This window comes from Tamandua tetradactyla, chromosome 4 (assembly GCF_023851605.1).
Source record: "Tamandua tetradactyla isolate mTamTet1 chromosome 4, mTamTet1.pri, whole genome shotgun sequence".
Lineage (NCBI taxonomy): Eukaryota > Metazoa > Chordata > Mammalia > Pilosa > Myrmecophagidae > Tamandua > Tamandua tetradactyla.
Window position 1 is genome coordinate 197,272,745 of NC_135330.1, and position 27,935 is coordinate 197,300,679.

The 27,935-nt window shown below is 50.3% G+C and overlaps 2 protein-coding genes across 8 annotated transcripts in view; one reads left to right on the forward strand and one right to left on the reverse strand.

Moving 5' to 3' along the window:
• BRCA2 (BRCA2 DNA repair associated) overlaps window positions 1-3,156 on the forward strand; it is a 91,339-nt gene extending 88,183 nt beyond the window's left edge. For 3 of the 4 annotated variants that reach the window (XM_077158987.1, XM_077158988.1, XM_077158989.1), the window contains one exon: window positions 1-3,156. In XM_077158987.1, coding sequence (XP_077015102.1) covers window positions 1-639 — 639 coding nt within the window. In that variant the 3' untranslated portion in view covers window positions 640-3,156. The other variant, XM_077158990.1, reaches the window with a different exon arrangement.
• Window positions 3,110-26,827, reverse strand: N4BP2L1 (NEDD4 binding protein 2 like 1). Of its 4 annotated transcripts, XM_077158999.1 has the most exons (6): window positions 26,585-26,807; window positions 7,625-7,752; window positions 7,324-7,412; window positions 6,570-6,623; window positions 5,568-5,644; window positions 3,110-4,515 (listed from the first exon to the last, which is right to left on the reverse strand). In XM_077158999.1, the coding sequence occupies exons 1-6, from the start codon at window positions 26,752-26,754 to the stop codon at window positions 4,254-4,256; spliced, it is 780 nt and encodes a 259-aa protein (XP_077015114.1). In that variant the 5' UTR covers window positions 26,755-26,807; the 3' UTR covers window positions 3,110-4,253. The 4 variants fall into 4 exon arrangements, with proteins under 4 accessions (XP_077015114.1, XP_077015115.1, XP_077015116.1 ...); XM_077159000.1 differs by lacking the exon at window positions 6,570-6,623 and having other exon boundaries at window positions 26,585-26,805; XM_077159001.1 differs by lacking the exons at window positions 5,568-5,644; window positions 6,570-6,623 and adding an exon at window positions 5,450-5,518 and having other exon boundaries at window positions 4,329-4,515; window positions 26,585-26,822.
• Between the last annotated feature and the right edge of the window lie 1,108 nt (window positions 26,828-27,935).

Genomic DNA, 27,935 nt, shown 5'->3' on the forward strand with positions numbered 1-27,935 from the left:
ATGTCTCCTCCTATTAATGAGATAAATTATCAAAGTCCTTTATCACTTTGTAATCCAAAAGGGAAGTGTTTTCCTACACCTCTGTCTGCCCAGATGACTTCAAAGTCTTATAAAGGGGAGAAAGAAATCGATGAACCAAAAAACTGCAAAAAGAGAAGAGCCTTAGATTTCCTGAGTAGACTCCCTTTACCTCCACCGGTTAGTCCGATTTGTACGTTTGTTTCTCCAGCTGCACAGAAGGCATTTCAGCCACCACGGAGTTGTGGCACCAAATATGAAACACCTATCAAGAAAAAAGAATTGAAATCTCCTCGGATGACTCCACCTAAAAAATGTAGTGAAATCTCTCTTTTGGAAAATGATTCAATACCTGATGAAGAACTTGCATTGATAAATAGCCAGACCCTTTTGTCTGGTTCAGCCGGAGAAAATCAACTTACTTCTATCAGTGAATCCACTAGGACTGCACCCACTAGTTCAAAAGATTATCTCGAACAGAAAAGTCACTGTACTACATCTGTGATCAAAGAACAAGAGCATTCCCAAACCAGTACAGGGGAATTTGGGGCTAATATGCAGGACACAGGTACAATTAAAATTACAAGTAAGAGATTGCAAAGGCGACAAAAACAAAAATGACATTGAATAAGTTGACTATTAATTGTTCCAGCAGTAAAACATACATAATTTCAAGCTGCATACCAGCTTTTGCATAATGACAAAAGAAATGAAATAGTTTCAAATTTACCTGAGTGTTTCTATGTCTCAGATGCTCTTTGCCCAATTTTATATTGGTGTCCTTTTATCTCAGTTGTATTCATTAAAACTGACTTGTACATTTGTTAACTTACAGAGAAAATATAACTTAAGTCTCTCAGTGGATTTAATCACTAAATTTGCAAATGGAGTAAACATACCTTTTGCTTTTTGATTGTGTTATTGATTAAATGTACCTCAGTTTCTGTGTACAGCTATTTTGCCTCACATGGCCCCTTCGAGTGTCAGTTCCTCTCTGAGGTGGCACACACTGGGCCAGCTTTTCTCAGTGCACAGGTGCTGGTGCCGCTGTGGTCCCACCCTGGCCAAAGTCAAGGCCAAAGAGGATATTACGGTGGCGTTTGCTTTTGACCAATTCTTCACCTTTCAGTCAGCATGGCTCTGAGAAAAACAAAGCCCTCAGTGCAAATCCTTTTTATGATTTCAAGTGTGATCTCTGAAATTAAATTGTTCAGTTAAAAATTCAAATACTTTGTCGAAAGCAGATTTCAAAGTGGATTTTGGCTGTTTTGTTTGATCATCCACATTGTAACCTCAGAGACTGTCTTGCTTTCAAAATGGCACTGACTTGCTCTGCCTTGTCTGATTTCCATTTTATCACCACCACCAGACTCCAAAAGCAACCCCTTTAAGCCTAGTTTTCTCTCACCACCAAGGGAGAAGGTAACAGTTCAGTTTAAGATGCACTCTCATTGTTTTCTTTGTGCCTAGTAGAGACAAGGGAGCCAGCAGTTCTAACTAGGAGCTAATAGCATGAAGAAGCTCTTAAGTTGGGTCTTTTTAATATGTCTTAAATTTATATATAATGTCTTGTTTTTAAATCTAACTATGCACACATTTCAAAGCCACAAATAGATTCTTTTCAAAATCAATTTGTTTCCTTCCATAAATAACAGATCTGATTTTTCTCTCCTCTAAAAAATCATTAACATGATCATCTGTTCTACTGTTCTTTTTAACCTAACTATTCTGCTAGTCCTGTTAATGTGATTTAAGTTTTGTTCATAAAATAACTTGGAGCTAACATCCTAATCACTGTTGCAGTGATTCACTCTAAGAAATAAAACTTGAGTCTCAGGCGAACAAAATATAAGAACTTGTAAAAATCTTTTTGAATCCTCAAATAATTACATTAACCTCCTCCATCTTCTTTACCATTCAGTGCACACGCTCCTTTTTGTAAATTGTAATACATTCCAGCTCCATGAGTATATGTGATATTATCCAAAAAAAGTGATTGACAATTTAGTGATTATAAAGTCAGCAATGTACACTACATGCTGAACAATGTACACTGAACAATGTACACTGCATGGATAAATGGTAAAATCAATTTGTGTCATTCAACAATCACTTAATGAGAGCCTATTGTGTGTACAGAGGTATTAGGCCAGCTCTGTGAATGAGGCAAATATTAACAGTACATGTAACAATTCACGTCGATGTTGGGTATTCAAAAAATTGTATGAGTCAGGCAGTCAAAAGGAAAAATAGATCGCTTCTAGCTGGATAAATAAAGTTGGCAATATTTAATTATTATTTTTATGCTTCCAAGCTGATCATCTGGGAAAAGACAAGGCAAATAAATAGTCTGGGAAGCTTCCTGAGAGCTCTATAAAAGTTCTGGACCTGTAACCCAGGGCCTTTTCTCCAGGAGTGGCCCTCACGCAGCACAGGTGACCCAAACCCAGAAGCAGAGAGCCAGAGACACAGCAGAATGGAATCCGACCCCCTGGACTCCTCAGAGGAACAGCAGTTTCCCCGAGTGGGCTCTCGGACACATCCCTCTACTAACCGCGACTGGGCAGCCACGCACACTGAGCAGTCTCTGTGGTGGCCACACCGACTGGGAGACCCAGGGTTAGCTGGGCCTGAGTCGTAGGAGTAAGTCGAGGACTGTCTGTGCTGTGCTTCGGCACACAGAGTTTATTGAAAACCAGGATAACAGGTTGGAGTCAAGCTTAGTATATTTCAGTTTTCTTAGCCGAAGTTTGTTACTCAAAGGAGATACCAGCTTACGCCGTGTTAATGAAGAAGAAAATTACAGCTGCATTGCTGGTAGTCACCAAGATGTTGAGTAGATTTCAATATTGGCAGATAATGGAATGTTAAGTAAAGCCCTTTCTATTGTGCAAGGTCAAGTAATCCTTATAAGCAGATAAAATATAAGGTTGCTTTCATCTGTTAACCTTTGAACTTCTTTATTAAAGTAAATGGGCAATAATTTTTTGATAAAGAAAACTTTTTATATATTGAATTCTTTGGAATTTAGGTAAATTTGTATATTGTTGGAATTTACAAAAGCTGAGATTCAATAACAAATTCATATAAATGCAATACTATATAATTTTTTTACTAACCATTAAAGCACCATTATATGAGACAATTACTACTTCACAGAACATTAGAAGTTGTTGGCCAACAGGAAATAAAGCCTACATCCTACAGGGCTTGTCTATCACAGTCACCCCAAATAATCTCAGTCCAACCTGCTGGGATTTAATTTATATCCATAAATTCACTATTGGTATAAGAGGGGCGTTCCAGAATTGTGGAACTCTGTGTCGAATCACACCACATAAAACACCAAAACCACTCCTCTTACGGTGAGCATAGCTTTCACAAACCCGTCGGCTCTATATTTTGGGGTACTTGCACTCCCAAATATTGGGGCTGCCAACTAACTACACACATTTATAGATGTAATTTCTTAAATCCCTTAATTATTCCTTTTTAAAAAAATAATGTTTTGTGAAGGCAGACTTGTTTTATTTACACTATTTGAGCAACGGCCAGAAGTTACTCAAGTTGAAGCTTCTGGAATAAAGTGGGTGTGAAAACAAGGTGTGACTAACTGATTTTCTCTCTAGCTATTAAGGTTTTGAAATTTTTAACTGATACATCATTAGAATAAAAGAATCTCAGAGTCTGCTTTGAAGGACAGTGTCACTTGGACGTGTGTTTTCTGGCATACTGGTTTTAAAAGAAAGTCACTATCATTAGAGTCAGACATGTCACAGTTTTGGATTCATAGATATCAAAGTAGCAAATGGCACTAAAACTACCACCTCCCTTCCAACTTTCCTGATGGGAATGGATTTCCTGAAGAAAATAGGTTACTTCAGACAACATGGTACTGAAGTTTATATATAATATAAACACTTTATTTCATTTATGAGCCTGCGTGACTAACTGAGTATGTTCCTGGGTATGTTCTCAGGTTTCCATTTCAGATTAATTTCTTCCCCAAAGAAAGACTCTGTTTCATCAAATCTGATCATTCTCAGTATCGCAGCATACATAAAGGCGCCTTTAACAAATGCTTGGTAGAGCTAATGAATGTAATGACTTCTGCAAAACTTTGGGGTTCAGTTATTTACACTGCAATTAGCGCTCCGACTGAACCTGAACAAAGAATAAATACCAAAAGTTTACATAAAAAGTGACTTAGGAAAGCTGCAAATGACAGGCAGGCTCTAATAGCGGTGACAGCCGCCCCTCCGGGGAAAGGGGCCCCCACTGGGGGGGCCCGCGGGGGCTCTGAGGCGCGGCAGCTCTGCGGAGGGACTCCAGGATCCGGCCAAGGAATTCCAGGGTCCCGGCGCGGCCTGCCTGTCCCCACTTCTCTTCACTCCACCCGGCTTCTCTGCGTGAAGCACGCTGTGGAAGGTAACATCGTGCTCATAGCCTTCTTTCATTCGGTGTATTTTTTCTCTTGGGACTCCATGAGTATTTCTTCTACATGGGAAGAAAAAATGCAAACATTTAGTCGTGGCAGCACCTGTCTCTACAAGTCCTGTATTAGTTCAGGAACCCTGCAGCCCCTGTCTCAGGACCGAGCTCTGGACAGCCCAGTCTCCACCACCCCCCACCCCCGCTTCTGTTTCCCACGCTGTCCCCCACACCCCCGACTGCCCTGAGGCCAGCAAGCTGCCCAAGCTTCAGAAATGCTTTGTCTCTGGAAATCTCAGCTCTGTGCTGCTAGAGTCAAAAGACCATCATGTGATTGTTTTAGCTCATTTTTACCTGTTAATTGCATGCACATCCCTATCACCAATCTCTATCGGTCAGTCCTAGAAACTTCTAGATACTTAAGACAATCTTCTTAATTCTAGTAGGCACGTGAATCACGGGATATGGTTAAAATTCTCAGAGGTTCTGAGATTGGAATCTTATAGAACTGCTGCAGGCAATTCTGATGGTAGGAAGCCACAGTCCCACTCTTGGAACTGTCTGCTTGTGACCCTAAGAATGAACTTGCCTAATTCCCACAACGTGAACACTGCTCCCCCTGGTTTCTTTACACCATTGGTGTTATCACGTGACACAGTGCCCAGTGCACCCATGCAGTGCCAAGCTGCTGCCATTTGGACGAACAGTCAGAAGCAGCCACTAGACCGTAATTGCACCACACACAGTGCCCATCAGCTAACACCCTTTCTGCATTTCACCTAAACACAGACCACCATTGGCATGTACAACCCCATGCAGAGAGTGCTTTTCCATGTTCATTAATGAGGAAGCATTTCAGCAGAATGTTAACTTGTGTCCTTTTAATGGATCAAGTCAAGCCAAGACTTAAAATTGAGCATTTGGCATTATATTAGAAAACTGACCCAAAACTCAAGTCTCCACATTAAAAATTGCAAAGTTATCAATTTCCAAGAATTACCATTTCTGGCCTGAAAACTACCATGTCCATTTCCAGCCTGAAAAGATTCTTTTGTTCGGTCTGAAATACCTGAAAACAGCAGGATACATAATGAGAAACTAGAAAAACAAAGAAGTACCTTGCTAACTCTTGAACGTTGAATTTCCAGCGAGTGTCAGGTTCTCGGAATATAACTTCATAGTTATTTTCAAGTGCCTGATTTTTCAAAAGTACATAAAACATTGAAGACATAGTATGTATGTTTTGGGTATGTTTATGCTGCCATTTAACATTCACTACAAATCTTTTCTAAAATTCATTTTCTTTACCAGTAATCCAATGCCTTAATTTATTTTATTAAATACGCTGTAGTGGATATTCTGGTTCCCAATGAAAAATTTATCTAGTTTGTAGAAAACTGTAATTGTTCTTTGCTTTTTAAAGCTAGATGGCTGCATTCATTTAAATGTCCTGTCCACAGGCATGCAAAATGAACGCAATGGCTTCTGTGCCCTGGTGTGGTTCCCATAGATTTACTTTTGTCGAATGCTCTGTCCTGTTCCTCGCGCTTGGGTTAGGAAGTGAGTGTGCCACAGGGACACAGCTGATGAAAGAAAAGTCAATCGCACCTATGTGATCTGCATACTTTCCCCTCCAGAAGCAGCTCTCCCTGTTGGTGCGCAGAATTTGGCCCAACTCTGTCCCCCATTCCCTTGAGTGCAGAAAACTATTACAGTATACACATAAATATCCAAATATCCCTTACAGTCATAAATTGGATACTACTTTGTCATCTCAAATTGTGCTTTCTATTGTCACTCTTGTGTTATAGAAAACAAAATGGAAAGAGCGAAATAGATTTCTCCTTCCTTTCTTAGATTGGCATGTCTGCCATTGGGAGGATTCAAATATCACATCTGGAAAACACCTCATTTCTGAGTGCTGATAGCTGTGGGTGGCTGAAATAGGTTGTACATATCCAGAAAATAAAAAGTGAAAAGACTTTCCTTAAACAGTTCTTAGTTAATCTCTCACTATTGGTTTTGGGTGGTGCCTTAATTTCATTTGACCATCATGTCCCTGTTTCTGCTGAATTCTTGATCCATAAACTGAGAATAAGGTTGACCCTCCTCTTTCTTACCTTCTTCATCCAAGTCCTGCAGTCTAGGCCTGTGCAGACCAGATGAAAGTCTATCTAGAGAAAAGAACACTTGGAGTTGTGCTCTTTTGTCCAAAATGTAAAAAAAAACCTAACTGAAAAGTGAGTACCGGGCGCCCAGTTTTGGAGATACTCACTTTACAATGAAGTGGAAGTGAGTGTGACAAAAGAGGACTTAGCTGTCCCTCAACAAGCTGTCTCTTCCCCCTCCACCCAATAGTAAATGGCTGTTTGATTGGCATGAGAGATGAAGTATGTCATAAGAAAAGATCAGACCTATTTCAAGATAAAAGAAAAACGTCCACATTGTTTGATTCCTATTACTGCTCTCTATCGCTTCCGACCTGGAGAGCGGGAGCGGAGCTCTCTCTATTCGGGTATTCATGTTCCTGTTGTGTGTAAGGTAGTGCTGTTAACCCTGAATCTGCTTTTGCACCACCAGATCCCGGGGTGTCCCGTAGCTGCCACGCGGGACCAGGTCCCTGCCGGGAGCCCTGCAGCGCGCGGCCCCGTCCTCCCGTGGGTCCGGGTCCTCCCCGCGCGCCTCCACTCGGGCAACCACCGAAACAGAGACGCTCTGGGCGATTCAGACCCAGGCGGCCCCGCCGACTATGGGAAAACCGCCGGCGCAGCCTCTCCACGTGCGCCCTGGGGACCGCGTTACCGCGCGCGCAGGGTGCGGGGCGGAGTGCGGGGTGCGGGGAGCCGGGCGCGGCCGCCGCGAGGCGCCTCCTACCATGCGCGCGTACGGCTGCATCTCCCAGGCGTGCAGGTTGGTGTTGTCGATGACCACCGGGCTGGCGCCGCGCCGCATGGCCCTGCGCGCTGCAACCAAGGGCGCAGTGAGGCCGGCGCCCTCCGCCCCACCCCGCCCCACTCCGGGGCGGCCGCTGGGCCCGCGCTCTGCTCGGGGAGGGGACGGAGGAAGCGCGCTCAGTCCGGTCCCCGAAGCGCAGGCGGGACGCGGCAGCCACCATGGGGGGAAGGCGGGGGACAGCGGGGCCTCGCGGGCGGCGGGGCGGGGTGGGGGCCGTCACCTCTTTTCTGGTTCCACTCGTGGGCCTCCTCCAGGAAGTCGGGGTCGAACTGGTAGGTGCCATCCTCCCGGAAGAAGAAGTCGTCGGTGCTGAAGATCAGGGCCCGGGGACAGTCCCGCTGCAGCTGCCTGGGCAGTGGGGAGAGGACAGGGAGACGATTTTGTTATTTGCAAAGTCACGCTAGAGATGGTTTCCTGCCAGCCCTAACACAGCGGATTCTAACTCGGAACTGCTGCGGGTCTGTCTAAAAGAGAGAAGGTCATTACCTCCAGGAGACGACAGCGGGCAGTGGGCTGCGGGACCGCGAGCGGGTGCCGCCCGCCCTTCCGCCACCCACCGAGCCTCGGCCTCCGCGGCCTCCCCGCCCGGGCCGTCCCTCCCGGGTGCCAGCCCGGCCGCAGCCCTTCCCCGCTCCGCCCGCCCTCCCCTGTGTTACGTCCCCGCCGCCGCGCTGCGCTCTCCGCGAGGGGCTCCTAGGAGCAGCTGCTGGGGTGGGAGACACAGAGGGGGCCCCGTGTGCGCGCCCCTCCCAGGCCACTTGTCCCCACTTCAGCGAGGGCGAAACCCGGTGAAAAGTGCCCAGCAGCCGAGAGAGCAGCCGGCCACCCCAGCCTTCCCAGGCCTCCAGCGCGCTCTAAATATGAAAATTCTTGGAAAAAAAGAGAAACTACGATGATCTCTTTATTTTAAAAAAAATTGCACAAAACTTCAAAGAGACAACTTTTCCACTTTAAGTCCAGATCTGTTTTGGCAGAAAGAGGGTCTGATGCTCGGCAGGACGTGGGGAAGGCTCAGCACCGACCAGAGGCAGCACCTGACCACGCCCATCCACATGCAGCCTGGACCGTCCACACTGCAGCCTGGCCCGTCCACACGCAGCCTGGCCCATCCACATGCAGCCTGGCCCGTCCACATGCAGCCTGGACCGTCCACATGCAGCCCGGCCCGTCTACACTGCAGCCCGGCCCGTCTACACTGCAGCCCGGCCCATCCACACGCAGCCTGGCCCGTCTACACTGCAGCCTGGCCCATCCACATGCAGCCTGGCCCGTCCACATGCAGCCTGGCCCGTCCACATGCAGCCTGGACCGTCCACATGCAGCCTGTACTGTCCACATGCAGCCCGGCCCGTCTACACTGCAGCCCGGCCCGTCTACACTGCAGCCTGGCCCATCCACACGCAGCCTGGCCCGTCCACACGCAGCCTGGCCCGCCTACACTGCAGCCTGGCCCGTCCACATGCAGCCTGGCCCGTCCACATGCAGCCTGGACCGTCCACATGCAGCCTGTACTGTCCACATGCAGCCCGGCCCGTCTACACTGCAGCCCGGCCCGTCTACACTGCAGCCCGGCCCATCCACACGCAGCCTGGCCCGTCTACACTGCAGCCTGGCCCATCCACATGCAGCCTGGCCCGTCCACATGCAGCCTGGCCCGTCCACATGCAGCCTGGACCGTCCACATGCAGCCTGTACTGTCCACATGCAGCCCGGCCCGTCTACACTGCAGCCCGGCCCGTCTACACTGCAGCCTGGCCCGTCCACACGCAGCCTGGCCCGTCCACACGCAGCCTGGCCCGTCTACACTGCAGCCCGGCCTGTCTACACTGCAGCCTGGCCCGTCTACACTGCAGCCTGGCCCGTCCACATGCAGCCCGGCCCGTCTACACTGCAGCCTGGCCCATCCACACGCAGCCTGGCCCGTCCACACGCAGCCTGGCCCGTCTACACTGCAGCCTGGCCCGTCTACACTGCAGCCTGGCCTGTCCACATGCAGCCTGGCTCCGTCGGTGTGTGTTTCTCCCCCTCCTACAGCACTCGCCAACCTGACTCTAAGTCCAGAACAAATCCAGGAGGAAGTAGAACCCGTGCCCACCCGGCCATGCCCAGGGTAAGAGGCTGAAATGCTGGAGCATGACAAGCAGAGAAGAGAAAGCAGAGCTGTGGCTCGTCTGTTTCCTTCCTGTCGGTCAAGGACAGTCGCCTTTAATCGGGAAGGACAGAATGAACGGAGCAAGGCCCTGGGGTCCAGGGCAGAGGCGACCGGGAGGCACACGGCCACCGCGGACACAGCGCTTTGCCAACGGGAGCCGGGTCACGCCGGGCAGCGCGGCCGCGAGGGGAGGTCGGGCCGGGGCGAGGACGCGCCTCGGGTGAGTGGGAACCCGCGGCGGAGGCGGCCAGCGGCAGAGGCAGGGAGCGCGGGGACAGTGACCGGCGCTGGACACCTTCCCCTGGACGGGTCACGGCCCGACGGTTCGGGGGCCACGCCTGGGTTAGACGGAAACCCCCGGCGGCTCCCGGCGAGGAGAGAGGGCAGCGGCCCGAGTAGCCACGCGCCCGACTTTGGGCGGCCCCGGGCCGCGACCGGGCAGCAATGGGGTGGCGGCTGCTCTCCGGCCCCCACAGCGCCCCGGGGCACCCCCCACCCCGGCCCAGCGAGCGGCGAAGACAGTGGGAGACCCAGGGGTGGAGGGACGAGCAGAGCCCCCGGACAGTGCTTCACCTGCACGGGCCAGGGGCTGAGGGAACAAGGCCTCAGGGCCTTCCGGGCAACGGACGCGGTGGATGCGGGGAAACGCGGGGTGCGCGGGGGGACGCGGGGTGGGCGGGGTGACGCGGGTGCGCGGGGGGACGCGGTGGATGCGGGGGGAGGCGGGGTGCGCGGGGGGACGCGGGGTGCACGGGGTGACGCGGGTGCGCGGGGGGACGCGGTGGATGCGGGGGGAGGCGGGGTGCGCGGGGGGACGCGGGGTGCACGGGGTGACGCGGGTGCGCGGGGGAACGCGGTGGATGCGGGGGGAGGCGGGGTGCGCGGGGGACGCGGGTGCGCAAGGGGGACGCGGGGTGCGTGGGGGGAGGCAGGGTGCGCGGGGGGGAAGCGGGGTGCGCGGGGGGAGGCGGGGCGCGCGGGGGGGGAAGCGGGGTGCGCGGGGGGATGCGGGGTGCGCGGGGGACGCGGGTGCGCAAGGGGGACGCGGGGTGCGCGGGGGGAAGCGGGGGGACGTGGGTGCACGGGGGGAGGCGGGGGTGTGCGAGGGGACGCGGGGGGACGTGGGTGCACGGGGGGAGGCGGGAGTTCGCGGGGGGAGGCGGGGTGCGCGGGGGGGGGGGGAGGCGGGAGTGCGCGGGGGGGAGGCGATGGTGCGCGGGGGGACGTGGGTGAGCGGGGGGGGAGGCGGGGGTGTGCAGGGGGACGCGGGAGTGCGCGGGGGGGAGGCGGGGGGATGTGGGTGCACGGGGGGAGGCAGGGGGATGTGGGTGCACGGGGGGAGGCGGGGGAAGTGGGGGGGTGTGTGCGGGAGGACGCGGGTGCATGGGGGGAGGCGGGGGTGCGCGGGGGGACGTGGGTGAGCGGCGGGGGAGGCGGGGGTGCGCGGGGGGGATGTGGGTGCACGGGGGGAGGCGGGAGTGCACAGGGGGAGGCGGGGGAAGTGGGGGGGGTGTGCGGGAGGACGCGGGAGTTCGCGGGGGAGAGGCAGGGGCATGTGGGTGCACGGGGGGGGGGGAGGCGGGGGAAGTGGGGGGGGGAGGCGGGGGAAGCGGGGGGGGGAGGCGGGGGAAGCGGGGGGGGGGGGAAGCGAGAGGACGCGGGTGCGTGGGGGGAGGCGGGCGTGTGCGGTGGGTCGCGGCCACCAGGCGGGGAAGGGCCGAGGCCAGGGCCCCTGGAGGTGGTCAGGAGCCGCGTGCCCAGCTGGGTCCCGGCCAGGCGGGGCGGCCAGATCAGAGCCCTGGGGCCAGACGGGCCTCCAGGTCCTCAGGGGAAGGGGTGCAGGGACCCCCGAGGGCTGCGGGTCACCAGGGTGGCCGAGGGCGGGGCCGCTGCCCGCACGGAGCCTGGGCCTGTCCCGACTCCCCGAGGGGAGGAGGGCAAGGAAAGGGGCCCGCAGCCGGCTGGGGTGCGTGCAGCCGGGTGGGGGAGCCACGCCGGGTGGGGGGTGGAGGTGGGGTGGGGGGGTCCGGGACGCGGGTCCCAGCGCTGCCCGTTACATACTGGACAGGAAACGCACCGGCAGCCAAGGCCTTGCAGCTGTGCGCCTTTAGATGCCAGGTTTTTTTTTCTTTTTGGATGCATGGCGGGGAATCGAATCCAGGTCTCCTGCATAAAAGGTGAGTATTCTATAGATGCCTGTTTTTAACTTTTTACAATTTCTAAACTATTTCCTCAATACTATCTACTCTAAATAATGAAAGTTATATTCAGAGGTTAAGGAATAAATTGATTTTCCCATCTTTTATTTTCTAAGTTAAGAAACTATGGAAGCCAACATAACAAGCAAACTCACCACCCTCTCCCTGTCTACGTGGGACATGACTCCCAGGGGTGTGGACCTTCCTGGTAATGTGGGACAGAAATCCTAGAATAAGCTGAGACTCAGCATCAAGGGATTGAGAAAAACCCCAGAATGAGCTGAGACTCAGCATCAAGGGATTGAGAAAACCTGGACCAAAAGGGGGAAGAGAGAAATGAGACAAAATAAAATGTCAATGGCTGAGATTCCAGAGTCGGGCGGTTGTCCTGGAGGTTATTCTTACGCATTATATAAATATCACTTTTATTAGTTAAGGTGTAATGGAGAGGCTGGAGGGAACTGCCTGAAAATGTAGAGCTGTGTTCCAGTAGTCATGTTTCTTGAAGATGATTGTATAAGGGTATAGCTTTCACAATGTGTCTGTGTGATTGTGAAAACCTTGTGTCTGGTGCTCCTTTTATCTACCTTATCAACAGACGAGTACAACATATGGAATAAAGGTGAATAACAGGGGGAACAAGTGTTAAAATAAATTTAGAGTGAAATGCTAGTGATCCGTGAGGGGGAGGGGTGGGGAATATGGTATGTATGAATTTTTTTTCTGTTTTCTTTTTATTTCTTTTTCTGAATAGAGGCAAATATCCCAAGAAATGATCATGAGGATGAATGTGCAACTATGTGATGATATTGTGAATTACTGATTATATATGTAGAACGGAATGATCAAAAGATATGAATGTTTGTGTTTGGTGTTTTTGGTATTTTTAAAAATTTTTAAAAATTAATAAAAAAAAAAAAAAGAAAGAAACTATGGCAACTGGTTCCTATTTGTGTATAAATATTTTTTCTCTTTGGTTCCAGATTTGATATCCTGGTGGAAGCTAGTTTCTGTATTTGCTTATGAGAGATTTATTTAGGTATAAACATTCTCAGGCTCTGACAATTTGTAGTCAATCCCTGTTTTGTTTAGTTCTCATGATATTACCCTTCTAAATCCGGTGTCATGTTTTCCTATTAAGTCTGACATTCTATAGGTTTAATTTTATTGTTTTTAAACATTTTCAGTGTTGAGGTTTTCTTTTCTCTACTCTTCTTCTCCTCTTTACAGTTTATACACTGTGAGAAGTTAATATTCTCCTGCGTTTCCTTTGAAAAGACTGTGAGGCACGAGTGTTGAATTCACATTTTGTTTAATTTGAATCCTACTTCTTTCTGGAAAACCAAAGCAAACAAAACCAAAACCAAAATCAAACAAAACAGAAACCACTGCCCTTCTTGAGTGTAAATGTTTAACTTAAGGTAAAAGTTAACTTTTTCAGCACCACTGTGGCACTAAACCACCTTCTCATCACTCCCTACGCGATGGGGGTAAAAGGGGACCCCGCGAGCGCCCCATCTTTATGCGGCCAGTGGCTCGTTTCTCATCTGTGCCGTCTTCCTCCACGACCCGGTCCCATCCTCACGCGAAGCTAAACTGCACTGGCGCGGCAGTGGCGTCCAAATACACACGACAGAAGCTCGTCCAGCTGATAAAGAGCCGGTTAGAAACGAGTGTGAGCGTGTTGGTCCTGAGTGGAGGGATAAACGCTGCGCCCTCGCCCCTGCCCCAGCTCCTTCTCTCCTTATGGTGGTCCCGAGCCGCGTGCGTTAGGGAAATTGTGAGAATGTAGGAAGAGGGGAAAAATGGAGAGACAATTCCTTCCACATAACTTTCACCTCCGCACTCATCAAAATTCACTTAAAATCGCTGCCACGAGAGAAACCCAGGAACTAATGTTGACTTCACAACTTCTCATTCTTCCATGTGAGTCTTTATTTTTAATATCTACATTTAGTCGGTCCAACATTACTACTTAATTTTGAGTGTTATTCCCAATTTCTCAAGGAAAACATCAAGCATATGCATAAGTACAGACAACGCAGTCGCTCCACGAGCTCCCACGACCAGCTTCAGCAGCTGTCCACGTCTGGCCAGTCCAGTTTCATCCACTCCATCCTCCATTTCATCAGAGACCCACTCAGGGTTCAGATCTTCCCGATTGCCCCATGAACACTTTCCCACAATTGGTTTATTTGAATCAGGAGCCAAACAATGTTGCATTTGGTTGTTATATCCCATTAGGATCATTTACTCTGTAGCTTTCCCCCTCCTAATCTTTTATTGGGGGGGCAGGGTGCATGGTCCAGGAATCGAACCCGGGTCTCCCGCACCAAAGGTGAGCGTTCTACCGCTGAGCCACCCGCGCGCCTCTCCTGACCTTTTCCCACAACCTTTTAACTGGAAAATTTCAAACCCATAGAAATGAGTTGAAAGAATTGTACAATAAACCCTGCTTACCCTTCATCACAGTCATTAGTTAACATTTTCCCTCATTTATTTCACATATATTTACTTGATGAATTATTTGAAAATAGTCAACACCATGACAGTTTATTCCTAAAGCTTTGCCAACCATCTCCTAAGAATAAGAACAATCGCCTACATAACCGTAATATTACTATTCCTTTACAAATTAATATTGATACATGGTGTGCTGGTTTGAAGCTGTGATGTTCCCCAGAAAAGCCATGCTCTTCTAATCCGTCCTGTGGGTGCGGACCCACTGTGCGTGGGGCCTCCATGGAGATGTGACCCACCCAATTTAAGGTGGGTCTTAACCCTTTCCTGGAGTTATGAGGGGACCCAGAGGGCTCAGGTTCAGAGATGTTTGGAGACAGAGAAAGAAAACGCCCCAGGAGAGGCCAGAAGGACCCACAGGAGCTGAGAGAGCCATTTAAAAACCAACCGAGGAGAAAAGGGCCAGCAGACGTCACCACGGGCCTTCCCAGGTGACAGACGAGCCCCGGGTGACGTCAGCCTTTCTTCAGTGAAGGCAGCCTCTTGTTGATGCCTTAGTTTGGACATTTTAATGGCCTTAGAACTGTACATTTGTAACCTAATAACTCCCCTTTGAAAACGCCAACCCATATCTGGTATACTGCATTCCAGCAGCTTCAGCAAACTAAAACGCACAGAATCTAGTAATAGGTTATTAAATTAAAATTGTTTAAATTTCCCTAACAGTGCCCAAAGTGTCTTTTATAGGTTCAAGTATTGCATTTGGTTATTCACCTCTTTAGTCTCCTTAATCTACAACTGCCGTCATGTCCCTCTGGGTTTTCTCTATCTCCCTTTTGAAGAGTCCACACCCGTTAGCTCAAGAGTGCGCCCCCATCCTGGGTCATCTGACTGCCTCAGTTTTGGAAGAGAAGTACAAAGGTAATGTTTGCACACCTCTGATTACACATGACACTTTGTTCCCACCATGCTGTTTGTCATTCAGCTAACAGGCGATGTCAGCCAGCTCTCTGTCATAAAGGCCCCTTCTTTCCCCTGTAATAGTAAGTCACACCGGGGGGAGGGTGGCGGGGGGGCTAGGAGCATATAACACCTTCTTCCCACCCCCTTCCCTCAACGGCCTTGGCATCAATCGCCAAGTTGAGCACTGCCAGAATCAACTGCTATATTGGCAACTGCAGAATATCCGTTTCTTCTGCATTTACGGGGTGGCATTGTCCTGTAAGGAAGAGCTTTCCTTCTCCGTCCCTTCTGGTGACCCTTATGGTCACTGTTCTCTACGCTGCTGAGATTGCCCCGCAGGCGGCTGGCCAGTGCCCCTCAGGCTGGCTCTTGTGTCATCGTCTACACAAACCTTATAAATATTGTTTTTCTTTTCTAATTAGCAAAGAAATATTCATGCAGAATATTTAGAAACAGAAAAATACAAAAAAGGAGAGGTTCCAATATTCTCCCATCTAAAAACAACAATTTTAGTCTTCAGCCTTCTAGGATTTTTCTGTGCATATCTGCCATTTGTTTCAGTTTGAGTTTTCACAAACTCTTTTTGGTTGCAAATTATTTCCCACCTCATGAAATATTGTCATGACATTATGTTTAATGATTAGAATGTGATTATTCATAGGGATGTATCTTAATTCAACCAGTGCTCTGCGGTTGGACATTTAGTCTGTCGTTTGTCCCCAACTTCTTTCATTACCAACCAGTAAGAATAATATTTCTTCTTGCATGTGCCAGTAATAGTTAATCTTTTATGAACTGCCTGTTTACGTCCTTCATCTGACTGAGAAGAAAATCTCCTTTTTTTGGCAGGTTTATGACTTTCTTATTGAATATGTCAATTCCTTATTGAGTACATCAATTTTTTATTTTATTTATAATAATCCCTAACATATAAAAGTCTGTTTTAAAATGTTGTGTAGTCACAAGTCCCACCTTTTATCCTAAATTTTCCATCTTTGATGATATATTTAGAACAGTCTTCACCTTCCCAAGATTATGTAAGTATTCATCTATGTTCTCTTGTATTTTCATCTCAATCCATCTAAAATCTTGTTTTTATATATGGCATTGGCTAAGGAGTAAATGTGTTTTTTTCCCTTCAAGGTATCCTGGTTATCCCCAAACCACTGACTGAGTGATTCATCTGCTGCCATGGCCGCTTTTCATTCCACACTAAATGATTACACGTAATTAGGGCTGTCACTGGGCTGTCTATTTTGTTCCACTAAGCGGGATGTCTAAGATGTCTTCATGATTTTCCTCTTTAACGTTCTCTTATTTTCTTGATTATATTCAGCAGTTGAAAACCTTTCCTTTATAACATTTACACTTCTAATTTCTTTTCTTATCTTATTTTGTTGGCTAGACATTTTAAAGAGTGTAAAATAAAAAGATATCCCTTCTTGTTATCTCTGAGTCTTCTCATGGTTGGCTAAAGCAGCTACTCTGTAATTTTTTTTTCTTTTTTTTTCCTTAGGCATGCTGAGCTCTGTGCCAGGAGGTTGGCATTCATCATCTCTCCTTGACCTTTATAACAATTTGATAGAGTAAATAGTATTTTCTTCAGTTTACAGTTAAAGAAACTGGGGCTCCGGGAGGCTAGCCAACTTGCCCAGGTCTACACAGGCTGGGTGTGCTGCTGCCGGGCTCGACCCTGTCTACACAGGCCCAGCGCACATGGTGCCACAGCTCTGAGCCCACTGCACCCAGGAGGCCCTCTGTTGTCTCCTCACAGGAGCAGCTTGGTTGGAAGAGAATTACCGGATTATAACCCTTTTCCCACAGACATTTATAGTTCAAATCGGTTTTACTAGAAGTGGGTTCAATTGCATTGAACAGAAAACCCAAATAACAGTGCTTTAAATAAAATGAGTATTTTATGCCTCACTTGTAAAAACAACCCAGAAGAACAAGTCTAGGGCTCAGTTGGCAACTCCAAGATCAGTGTGGACCCAAGAGTCTTCCGTCTTCCCTAGCTGGGGCCTGCATCCTTCGGGCCTCCCACTGGTCATACTTTGCTGCTGCACCTCCAGCCTTCACACCACATGCTGTAAAAGCACAGACCTCCCCAATCTGCAAGGGAGCCCTGAAAACAAGCTTTACAAATGGGCATGATCCACACCTAATAAAAGTGTTTTGGGTTTGCAAAGCTGCCGGAATGCAATATAGCACAATGGGTTGGCTTTTCTAGCGAAGATTTATTAGGTTACAAATTTACAGCTCTATGGGCAAGAAACGGTCCGAATTAAGGCACCAAGAGGAAGAGACACTCTGGGAGGAAAGGCTGCCGGCATCTGGGGTTCCTCTGTCACATGGAAGGCACACGGTGCTGCAGGAGTTGATGCTAACCATGGCCTAGAACTGCTGTGGAGCTCCTAGGAGGAGGAGGTGCTGTGGCTGCAGCCCTAGATTAGGACTGCTTGCTTTGATAGCTTGAGAGGAAGAGAATGTCCCAGAACATAGCTGGGAGTTCTTTCTATTTCAAAGTAGCAAACACACTGTGCCACCAGGAAGCCTGCTTTCTACATTGTATACTTGTTCCTAGTCACATATCTGTAGCCCTCTACAATCTGTTGCTATTTGACAATAAACTTGCCTGTTGACGGATGTCTGCAGGACCCGATCCCAGTCTTTCTTTCCATTTCATTTCTTGGTACTTTGAGTCTGGCACCAGTAGATAACTGCAACATGGTGCTGTCCGCTGGCCCTTCTCCCCTGGATTCTGGTTTCAAAATGCTCTCAGCTCCTGTGGGTCCTTCCGGCTTCGCCTGGGGCGTTTTCTTTCTGTCTCCAAACACTCTGAGCTCTGAACTGTCTTCTCATAAAGAACTCCAGTAAAGCGTTAAAACTCACCTTCAATCAGATGGGTCACATCTCCATGGAAACGACCTTATCTGAAGGCCCCACCCACAGTGGGTCTACACCCATAGGGATGGATTAAAAGAGCATGGCCTTTTGGGGGTACATTACAGCTTCAAACCAGCACAGTGAGGAAGAAGGGTTAGTTAAAAGCTTTTGCATCGGCCTTTTCAGGATATCTAGCGATTGGATTTTTTATATCACTTTTGCTTACTATCTTTCCTTTTATAGACTGAGGCTTTAAACTCAGAAATCTGTTTTGTTTTATCTGTAATTGTTGCTTTGGGTTATTGTGGTTATAGTTGGTTATACTTATTTCCACGTTTATCTTCAGTTGCTGTTTGTTGTGATTCCGCTCATCTCTATTTCTGATGGACTTCAAAATTCCAACATTTACTTTCGATTAACTTTTCTTTTCTTTCCTATAAAATATAGGATTTCCATACCCCTTGAATTGGTGTGGAAACTTGTTACAATTGATGATGGCACATTTCTATAGTTGTACCATTAATTAAAGCCCAAGGCTAAACTTAAGTTTCGCTGTGTGTGGTCCCGTGGATTCTCTAAAGGTTTACTCTGTTACCATACATAAAATCTAACATTTCCCCTTTTGAGCATATTAAGTTATATATTTCAATACTCTTAATTGCATACACAATGTTGTACTACCATTATCTCATTCAACTCCTTTTTAATGTTTTCTGCTTCTTAGTCAATTCCCTTTATATTTCAGACTCTTTGTCATCTTTACCTTATATCATAGAGTGAAATTTTTGAGGAAAAAGTATAAATATAGAAAGGCAAAAGGAATAACCTGGAGCCGACTGGCTGAAAATCCCACCACTCCTAACCCTGGCACTCCCAGACCTCTTTACAATGCCTCTTTTCCTTTTGCCACAGCGCCTTTCGTCTCCTAACATCACATACAATCTACTTATATTTTATATGTGCCCCCTGCCTCTGGCCTCTGACGTCCATAAGGGCAGGATCTTAATCTACCGCAGGGTTTGTTCACTGATAAATCCCAAGTCCCTGCCTGGAACATGGGAGGCATGCAAATATTTGTTGAATGAATAAATGAAAGAACATTCTATTTTTGAGATCTCTTCATGTTGCTGTATAGACTCGATCCATTCCCTCAATCTCCATGGAGTACTCCATCATCAGCATAGTAATAGAAATAGCTACATTTATTAAGTGCTTACTGTGTGCCAAGCACAACTTCAGTGGTTTTATACTTGTTCTAGAATGCTCAGATAAACCTGTGTGATCACAACTGTTATTTGTCCCCATTTCGCAGATGAGGCCACTGAGGCTGGTGGGTGAGACAGCTGCATTAAAACCGGGGCTCCCAGCCCAGAGCCAACCTAAACCTCTATGCTCAAGGACCATAAAGGAGACAAACCACATCTATTTATCCTTTTCCCTAGTGACATTGGTTGCTCGCAGTTTTCCTTGTCATGAGCCAATTCCAGTGAGCAGCACTGAGCCTGTCCCCGGTGCAGGTGGAAAGTCCCTTCAGGAAGGACCCGAGGGCCCAGCTGGGGCCTTCTGTTTGTTTTTAGCAGAGAGCAGTAGATGCCGTCTAAAATCACCTTTCCTTCAGAAGAGTTTTCCTCCTCTGATGTCACGTTTAGGGTTGGTGAAGGCAGGGATCCTTGTCTCTTGTCCGCTGCCCTGTTGTGGGCCCCTAGAAGGCCAGCTTAAGGGGATACTCGGGAACCTTCGGTGAACGTGGGAAGGGCCTGAGGACAAGACACTCTCCGGCCTCAGGTCCCCGCGCGCTTCTAGCAGGGTCCCAAGCGGAGTGAGGGTTTCTCTCTGCTCCCCTCAGACAGTGAGAATTTTATGCAAATCTCAGAATCGGGAAGGGGGCTCCTGGGTCCACCCTTCCTCTGGGTGCTGTTAGAATTCTCCAGAATTTCTCCCCGCACTTGGTGCTGCAGAGGGGCAACGAGGGGCGTGGCGAGGGGGCTTCGTGCGGCCTCAGGGCGGGGCGCCCCCGACCAGCGCCCCGGGCCTGGCCTCCAGCTGCACTCCCTGTGTGCAGCCTCTGGGCGGGCTCCGCAAGCTCAGGCGCACCCACCCCCCGGGCGGCCTCGCTCAGGTCCTTTCCCAACGCCGCAGATGGGCTCCAGGTAACAGGACGGTGGCCACGGAGGAAAGCTGTGCCGGCTCCCTCTCCCGACCGCTGCGGACACAGAAGGCGGGTGTCAAACCCTTTTCCGCGGATGTGCGAAGGCAGAGGGGCCGGCGCGCGCAGGCTCTCACGCCGCGGGCAGTCGCGGCTTCCTTGTGCACTGAACCGAAGAATCTCTCGGCTCCATTCCTTTCTTATCCTTGGTCTGTTCTCCACATCCCACTCGTTCTTTCACACTCTGCACGGATGAATAATATCCTTTTTGGTTTTGTTTACTCAGAGACAGGCAGATGTGAGGCAGCTAACTCCGGGGCAGCTCCTGGCACTGGCTCTCAGTAAGGAACCCACTCATCCACGCCCGGCGAATGTCCACCAGGCCGGGCCTTCTTTTCCAAGTGGGGCAGAATCCAGTCCCACGGAGCCGGTATTCTTGCAAAAGGAACACTAGGGAACAAGCAAATCTGGGGGTGTCTGCGGTGAAAAAAAGAAAGTCAAGAAACGGGCAGAGAAAGCTAGAGAGGCACAGCCTTAGAGGGCAGAGAATTCCCCTCTCGATGCAGTCCTTTGGCGTATCTTAAAACTGGTGGAGAAAGACGGGGGAAAATACCCCAGCTACACAATCTCACTTCCACAGGGTCCGCCAATAACCATGAGAAGCGGGCAGAGGTGCGCTGGCCCATGAACATCCCTGCTAAGACCCTGTGGGCAGGGTGAAAGCTCGTGGGCCTCAGAAGCCAACGCGTGTGACTCCGCCCCTCACACGCCCATCTGCACAGTAAAAGCCACGCCACTGCAGGGTGACTGCAGAGACCCAGGAAGCCAGCACCTGGGGAGTGCAGGCATGCGGCCAGCACTTCTCCACCTCCCCTTTTCCCAGACGCTTACCTTGATGGAAACAGAGAGCCCCCTCCCAAAAGAGATCCTTATGAAGGAACAATTAGAAGTTGGACTCGTTTTTTTTTTTGAGCATTCATTTTCTCAGTGCCATGGAGCCTAGATACCTCGGGTAACCTTGAGTGATAGGAAACACCTTCCTACTGGGCTTCTCCAGAGGCTGAGTGGGCTGCTCTGCAGAGAAGAGGAACGGGGCATCGTGTTGAACCAAACACCCTACCAGAAGAGGAAGAGGCTGCAGACACCCTTGGGAGCTGGGTGTTGGCTACAACACCTCTCATTATCAGGACAAATACATTAAAAAATCTAGATGGCATCTCCTTCAATTGGGCTCACGGTATCATGGTAATAAAGAATACATATTCCCTGGGGAAGTATTTCTTTATATTGGGAGAAACATGTCATTAATACTATAGCAATAAGGCATGGCTTCCTTCCTTGACAGCTGAAACCCAGCTGACCCGGTCCCCTGTGAGGCCATGAAGTGTTTGTCGTGAACCAGGGGACGAGGGCCAGCCTCGCCACACCCTGCCAGGCTGTACCATGAGCCTTTTCCTTTGGTGGAGAAGGAAAAGCTTGGGACTAGAAGTCAGCACTCACCCTGTGCCCTTGACCAAGATGTTTAACTTCTGTTTAGTTTCTTGGGAACTTCCTGCCTCTCCTGAGCCCCTACAAAAAAATTCTTCCCCTTTCTTCATCCAGAGGTAGGAAGAAGCCTACCTCTTCTCAAAGCCTAAGCCACACCTGCAGTGTTACTACTGCCCCAGAACAGCAGGATATTCTTCCATTGTTCAAGCAGCTCCAGGAACTATGACAGGTGGGCACCTGTCTGGCCGCGGGAGGGGCTGTGAGCACCTGCTGCCTGTGTGTTCCTATCTGCTACGACATACAGCATTCCTTTCCTCACTCATCCAACCTCCAAAGAGGGGTTCCAAGGACTCTCAGTGGCAGGACAGGAGATTTAGGCCCCACCTAGGGAAATCATTAAAAACATATAAAGCTGACAGTGGCTCTCCAAGCTAACCAGGTGACTAAAGATCTGGGATGTCTGCCTGACACTCTGTGCTGACATGCACGGGTTGGAAAGCTCTCTGCTTTGGCCTTGCTTTTATCCATGAGAACCCCAGCCATATGAGTACAAACACCATGTCCAGGCCAGCTGGCTGGGAGCAGAGCACAGGCTGGCGTCTACCGACTCGCTCACAAGCGAGTCTGCCTGGTCCCCTGTTCTCACCACCTCCCAGAGCTCCCTGTGCTTATTTGGCTGAAATGCATACCTTTGTCCCCTGTCTCTGTCCTATCACTGCTTCGCATCAGGACAGGAAAGTTCTGGTGCCAAGAAATAATGACAAAGTAATTCTCTTGATGGAAAATTCCACATTATCCAGAGATGTGATGGGGTAAAAAAGACAGCTGTTAGCAAGACCTGTTAAGCCTCGCTGAACCCATGTAAGAAACCATGTGGGATGGCACCAAAAGGAACACGCAGATTATAAGGATGCAGCATGCACCAGAGTGTGCTTCTCAGACCTTGCTTTGGTTGGTATGTAAAGATCTAGAAGAATTCCAGGGAATGACATAAGGTAGAAATTTATGTTTCAAATAAGGCCATAAAAGAAAGAAGGAAACAGAGACTACCTTCTACTATTGCCATTTCATTTCATTTTATTGCAAAAGGACATTTCAACATGCACACACAGCAGAAAGCACGCAGGCAGAGGCATCATCCACAGGTGCTTTCACTGCGGTAGGTGGGAAGGGCAGGTGCAGATCCAGGTGGTCTGTCAGTTCAACTGTGGAAATACAGATAGTTCTAGATCATGTGCCGAGAGCGAAAGAGACTTGAGATTGGAATCTGAGTTTCTTCTGACAATAAATCTCTACGCCTTTGTCTTGCTTCCCATGGCTTTGTCTAACTTGTTTTCCATAACCTGGCTGTGGGTTTACCTGGTCGACATATTCATGATAAACACCTTCCATACAAGTCAAGCCATTCTCCCCACTACCCTGGGACCCCCAGCTCTTCCCCAACCTCCCCCCCCAACTCCCTACTCATGTTGCTCTTCTGTCCTCTGTTCAACCACATCTTCCCCATCTTCAAGGCCAGCTCAAGGGCCAGTCCGTATGGAAACTATTCCTTCCCTCAGTTAGCCTTTGTGCCCCCCACTGACACCAACAGGCACCAACAGTCTCGGAGATGCCCTCACCACTGGACCATACTTACCTATGGGAGTATGACGATTAGGGTTTTCCATTTTATTTCAGTCTTGAGTCGGCGCCTTCCCTTGAGCTGTTTGGTACAGACCTTACTAAGTGAGCGCTCACAGTGTGATAAGCGCCGTGAATACTGTTACTGCTGTAATTCACACAAGTTGGTGCACAGGCAGCACAGTGCATTCCAGGGCCCTTCCATACGTTCTCATCAGGTCAGTGTTGACCAATCCCCACAATAAAATGGGATAGTAGCTCCATTTTATAAAAAAAAAAAACCTTTGTGTTGAAGAATTGTGTAACTTATGCTTATCCATATGCTAATTAATAAAATAATCAAAATTTAATAAGTAATTAAAAATCAATCCCCTCATGATAAAAGAGATGCCTGATAAATCCCATGATAAAAAATATAGAAAATGACAAGTTTCTCATTATTTAATAAATGCTTTGACACAGAACCTGGGTCTATCTAGCCAAGCTATGTATTAAAACTATTTACTTAATAGTCTCTTTATTTTCACTTTTAAGAAGTTAACAGTATATATTTGTTGTACAAAAAAAATTAGAGAGTAAATCAGGAGAAAAACAAATCCATAGTCCCACTTCCTAACTTCAACAACTACCGACAGGTATCAACCTTTCCACATTGACTACAAACACACATATGAATATATGTAGACCCCTTTCCTTGTTTATATATATATATATATTTTTGTAACAGGCTTTTTCAGTTAATGGGGGGATATATTTGCAAGTTAAATATACATTTATGTCACCATTAATGACTGCAGGATTTATAACCCAATCCTCTATTTTTGTATATTTAAGTTGGTTCATGCTTTTTCTATCGAATAAAAAACTCTGTGATGAACACTGCTCTATCTTCATACACTTGTTCGATTATTTTCTTAAGAGAATTCCTGGAAGTAGAACTTCCAGGTCAAATAGTTGGCACCCATTAAACAATTGGTAATAAAACAGATTTAAGGGACACACTATTTTCTAGCACTATGATGTACTTAAGAATTTTTTAAACCAGATAAGATAAAACTTCAACTGTTTTTCTTAATAAACCCAAAGAATTTAAATAGAGGTTTTCCACATTCCAGTCACTTCAAACTATGAAAACATTCAGGGAAAAGCATGGAAATCCAACAGTGACTTGGAAGACAAGACAAACCATAATTACCAAAAGAAAGTTTTATTAGTTAATCAAATGAGAAATAAATGTTAAGCAGAAGCAAGATGAGCCCACATCTGTACAAAACAAATTACCTCCAATTTTTAAGAAATAATTTTTATTTTCCTGATTAAAAATGAATACTGCTCATTATAAAAAATATGGGAAATACATAGAAAATAAAGAAAACATGAATTTTCCAGACTCCAACAATACCTAAGATAACTTCACAGTTTCTATTGCCTAAACCTCGCGTTTCTCCCGCATTGGCCACGCCCCTTCCCCCCGCCCCGCTCCCCGGCAAACAACCCGGACGCGGGTCCCCGGAGGCCTCCGCGGGCCGTTTCCTCTTCTCCTGCCTCCCGCCCCCCCGACGTGTGCAGGCACACAGCCCCCCAGACGGGCGGCGGCGGCGCCTCTGCCTCGACACCCACACTCCTCCCGTCCGAGCGGGGCCCTACGGGTTCAGGCTATCTGCACCCGCCCCTCAACACTCACTCCCCTTAAAATCGATACAGCAATCCAAAGTTTAACTAGTTCTTTCGCACCCACTTACTCTTCAGCACCGCCCCTCCCAGGGAGGAAGTCCCCATGGCGGCAGGAGGGGAAACCGAGGCACGCTCTCAGGGCGGGGCCGGAGGCGCCGCGCTGCGCCCTGGTCAGCAGACACTGTAGCCTGAGAGCTGCCCCGAGTGGAAAGGCCGTCCAGTGCCGCCAGCCTCATGCCCTGCACAGAAGGGACACTGGATTTGGGTGACGCCCAAAGTCAGCACTCGGAGCAGGAGCCACAGGGGCCACCCCCAGGCCACGGCCCAGTTCTCTGCAGCTGTCCCTAGGGATGGTCGTCCAACGCTGTCCCCTGCTCCCGTGTCTTCTGCCTGGCCAGGTATTAAAATCCTGAAGGTGTAGAACGCGGGGTCTGGAGGGGCCCTTAAAGATCCCGGGCCCAGCCGGCGGGGTCTGCAGAGGGGCCCTGGGGGGCGTGGGCCTGGTCAGGCGGGGACAGCGGCGTGGGCGTCTGAGGTCCAGGCTGTGGCCCTAAGCTCAGGCCATGCCTTCCCTGCTGCACAGTACGAAAGAGGCCCACATGGCGATGGTGACTTCCGTCTCGGACACCCGGCGTGGGAAGGGCCACACATCAGCAAGTGAAACTACACCGCGTGACACTCAGCAGCTCCTTGGCTGGTAGTCGTGCCTGCTACGGCGGCATCACAGGATAGCCCGCTGCTCGCGCCCACCCTGGCCGGCCCCGCTGCCCACGCCATGGGAGAGGACCGAGCCGGCGTCGCGGCCGGAGAGTTTCGCTGCGCTCGCTAGTGGGCAGAGCTTCATCGGTGAGTGGACGGCAAGTGAGCGGAAGGCAGGGGCCGGGTCCTGCGGGTGCTCCGAGGTCTGTCCACCAGAGTGGAGGCTCTGGGGGCAGGGCACTTCTTCCGGGCACCCACCACGTGCCAGACCAGACGCGCGGGATCGCACACGGCCCCCACCTTCCAGAAACTCAGAGGAGAACCAACACGGGCACATGGAACCGAGCGCAGCTCCGGAAGGTAAACGCGGCCCCGAGAGCCCAGAGGGGAGCAGCTCCCCCGGGCCGGAGGCATCGGTCGGCCGAGGGGGGCGGGACGGCGTCCCAGAGGCGAGGAGAGGCACAGTCCGGCGCGCTGGGCGCGGAGGCAAAGCAGGCTGCGGCGGGAGCTCGGGCCGCAGAGGACCCTGCGCGGCGGCGGGGACTCGCGCGCCACCCGGCCCTGCTCCAGGGAGGGCGCCCACGCGAGGCTCAAGGCCCGCGCCTTGCGTGGCCGCCGCCAGTCCCCGCCCCGGGACCCGCAGCCGGCTCAGCGCCACAGGGGGCCCGAACGCCCCCGCTTCCCCCCCGCGCCGCCCCGGGGATCCGCTCGGCTGAGGAACGCCTGTGGGCGCGCTGCGGCGGGCCCGGGGCCGAGCTGGGCTGCCGGAGCTTGCGCGGGCCGCGACGCCGAGGTCCGTCCTCCCCGGAAGCGCGGCCCGGAGCCCCCAGGCCGGCGGTCCTCGCGCCCCCGGGCCGCAGGCTACAGGGGCCCCGGGCGAGCCGCGGTCATTACCTGGCCAGCGTGGTCTTCCCCGAGCCCGGGAGGCCGCGCAGGAGGTAGAGGCGCTTCCTAGGGCCGTGGCGGCGCGCGGGAGGCCCGCGCACGGGAGGCGGCGGCGCCTGCGGCGGCGGCTGCGGCCCGAGGCTCAGCCTCCCGAAGGAGCGCAGGAGGCTCTCCTCCATGGGAGGGGGCGGCCCGCGCGGGCCCCGGGCTCCCTGCTCTGAGTCTGGGGCCGGGCCAAGGCGCTTGTTTTTGTGGCTCTCCGGCCATGTGATGGAGCGAGGGGCGGCGCTGCGGCCCAGCCCCTCCTTCCCGCCCGCCGGCCCCGCTTGGGAGGGGGCGTCGCTACCTGCGACGCTGGGGACGCCGGGAGACCCGGGGGGGGGGGGTGCACCGCCGGGATCCTGCTCCCCACGGAGGGTCGCCTCCCGGGGGGCTCCTGGGGGCCTCCCCGGACGCCAGGCCCCTGTCCCGGGCCGCCCCCTCCCCACCTCGCCCGGCCTAGACATGGGAAGGGAAATGCTTTCAGTTGACGCTGAAAGGCCGTGAAAAGCCTTTTAAACCGGCAGGAAAGGCCAGTGTCCCTACCGATTCGCGGGCACCAGTACCTAGCTGGTGCCTCAAGGCCTGACACCACGTCCCAGAGTTTGTGTCTTTTCTGTTTTATTCCTTTAATTTGCCGCCAGAAATATTCTAAGAAATCGTCGTTGCCTCTACATAGCTTCAAATCTCTTCTTCCTCGGGAAAAGCACCCCCTTCAAACACAGGCTGCTGTGAGCGGGGCACAGGGCCCGCCCAGCCGCCCCCGGGAACCAGCCGGCTCCCCGAGACCATTTCTAGAGAAGTTCCCAGAACTAAGTCCTAAGTTCCGGGAACTGGTGAACGCCCGCTGGCTGATCACACAGGGACTCTCCAATCTTTCACACTCAGGAGTGGGACAGAATGATGCTATTTTCTGAACCAAAAGTTGAAATTGTGTGGGTTAGAAGAGAGAATATTCGAAATTGATGCCATCCTGGAGAATACACTTTGGCTTTTGGCTTCAGCTATAATAATTCTTGTATACAAACTTTGTTTCTAGCAGCTAAGAATGAAAATGATGAAAAGTACCTTCCTTCTAAAATAAATTCCAGAGATTTCACAGTAAGCTTTAGAAAGGGGCTATCCAAGTAGGGAGGCTCCTCTTGGGAGTCCCCTTTACCCGGCGTGAGGTCTGGGGGGTAGGTGGGGAGGGAAGGGGAGCTGTTCTCCCTTGAAACCCGGTATCTACCAGCAGAGGGGAGGGACAGGTGCTTTCTGATTACTCTTAGCACTTCTGAGAAAGGATGGAATTTCAGGCATTGGGGAAACACCACAAGGAACA

Coding starts and splice junctions, on each gene's coding strand:
- N4BP2L1 (XM_077158999.1), bottom strand. CDS start 26,754: ATGGAGGAGAGCCTCCTGCGCTCCTTCGGGAGGCTGAGCCTCGGGCCG. Junction 7,413..7,624: donor CGAGTGGAACCAGAAAAGAG/GTGACGGCCCCC, acceptor CCTTGGTTGCAG/CGCGCAGGGCCATGCGGCGC. Junction 4,516..5,567: donor AACGTTCAAGAGTTAGCAAG/GTACTTCTTTGT, acceptor CTTCCCATGTAG/AAGAAATACTCATGGAGTCC.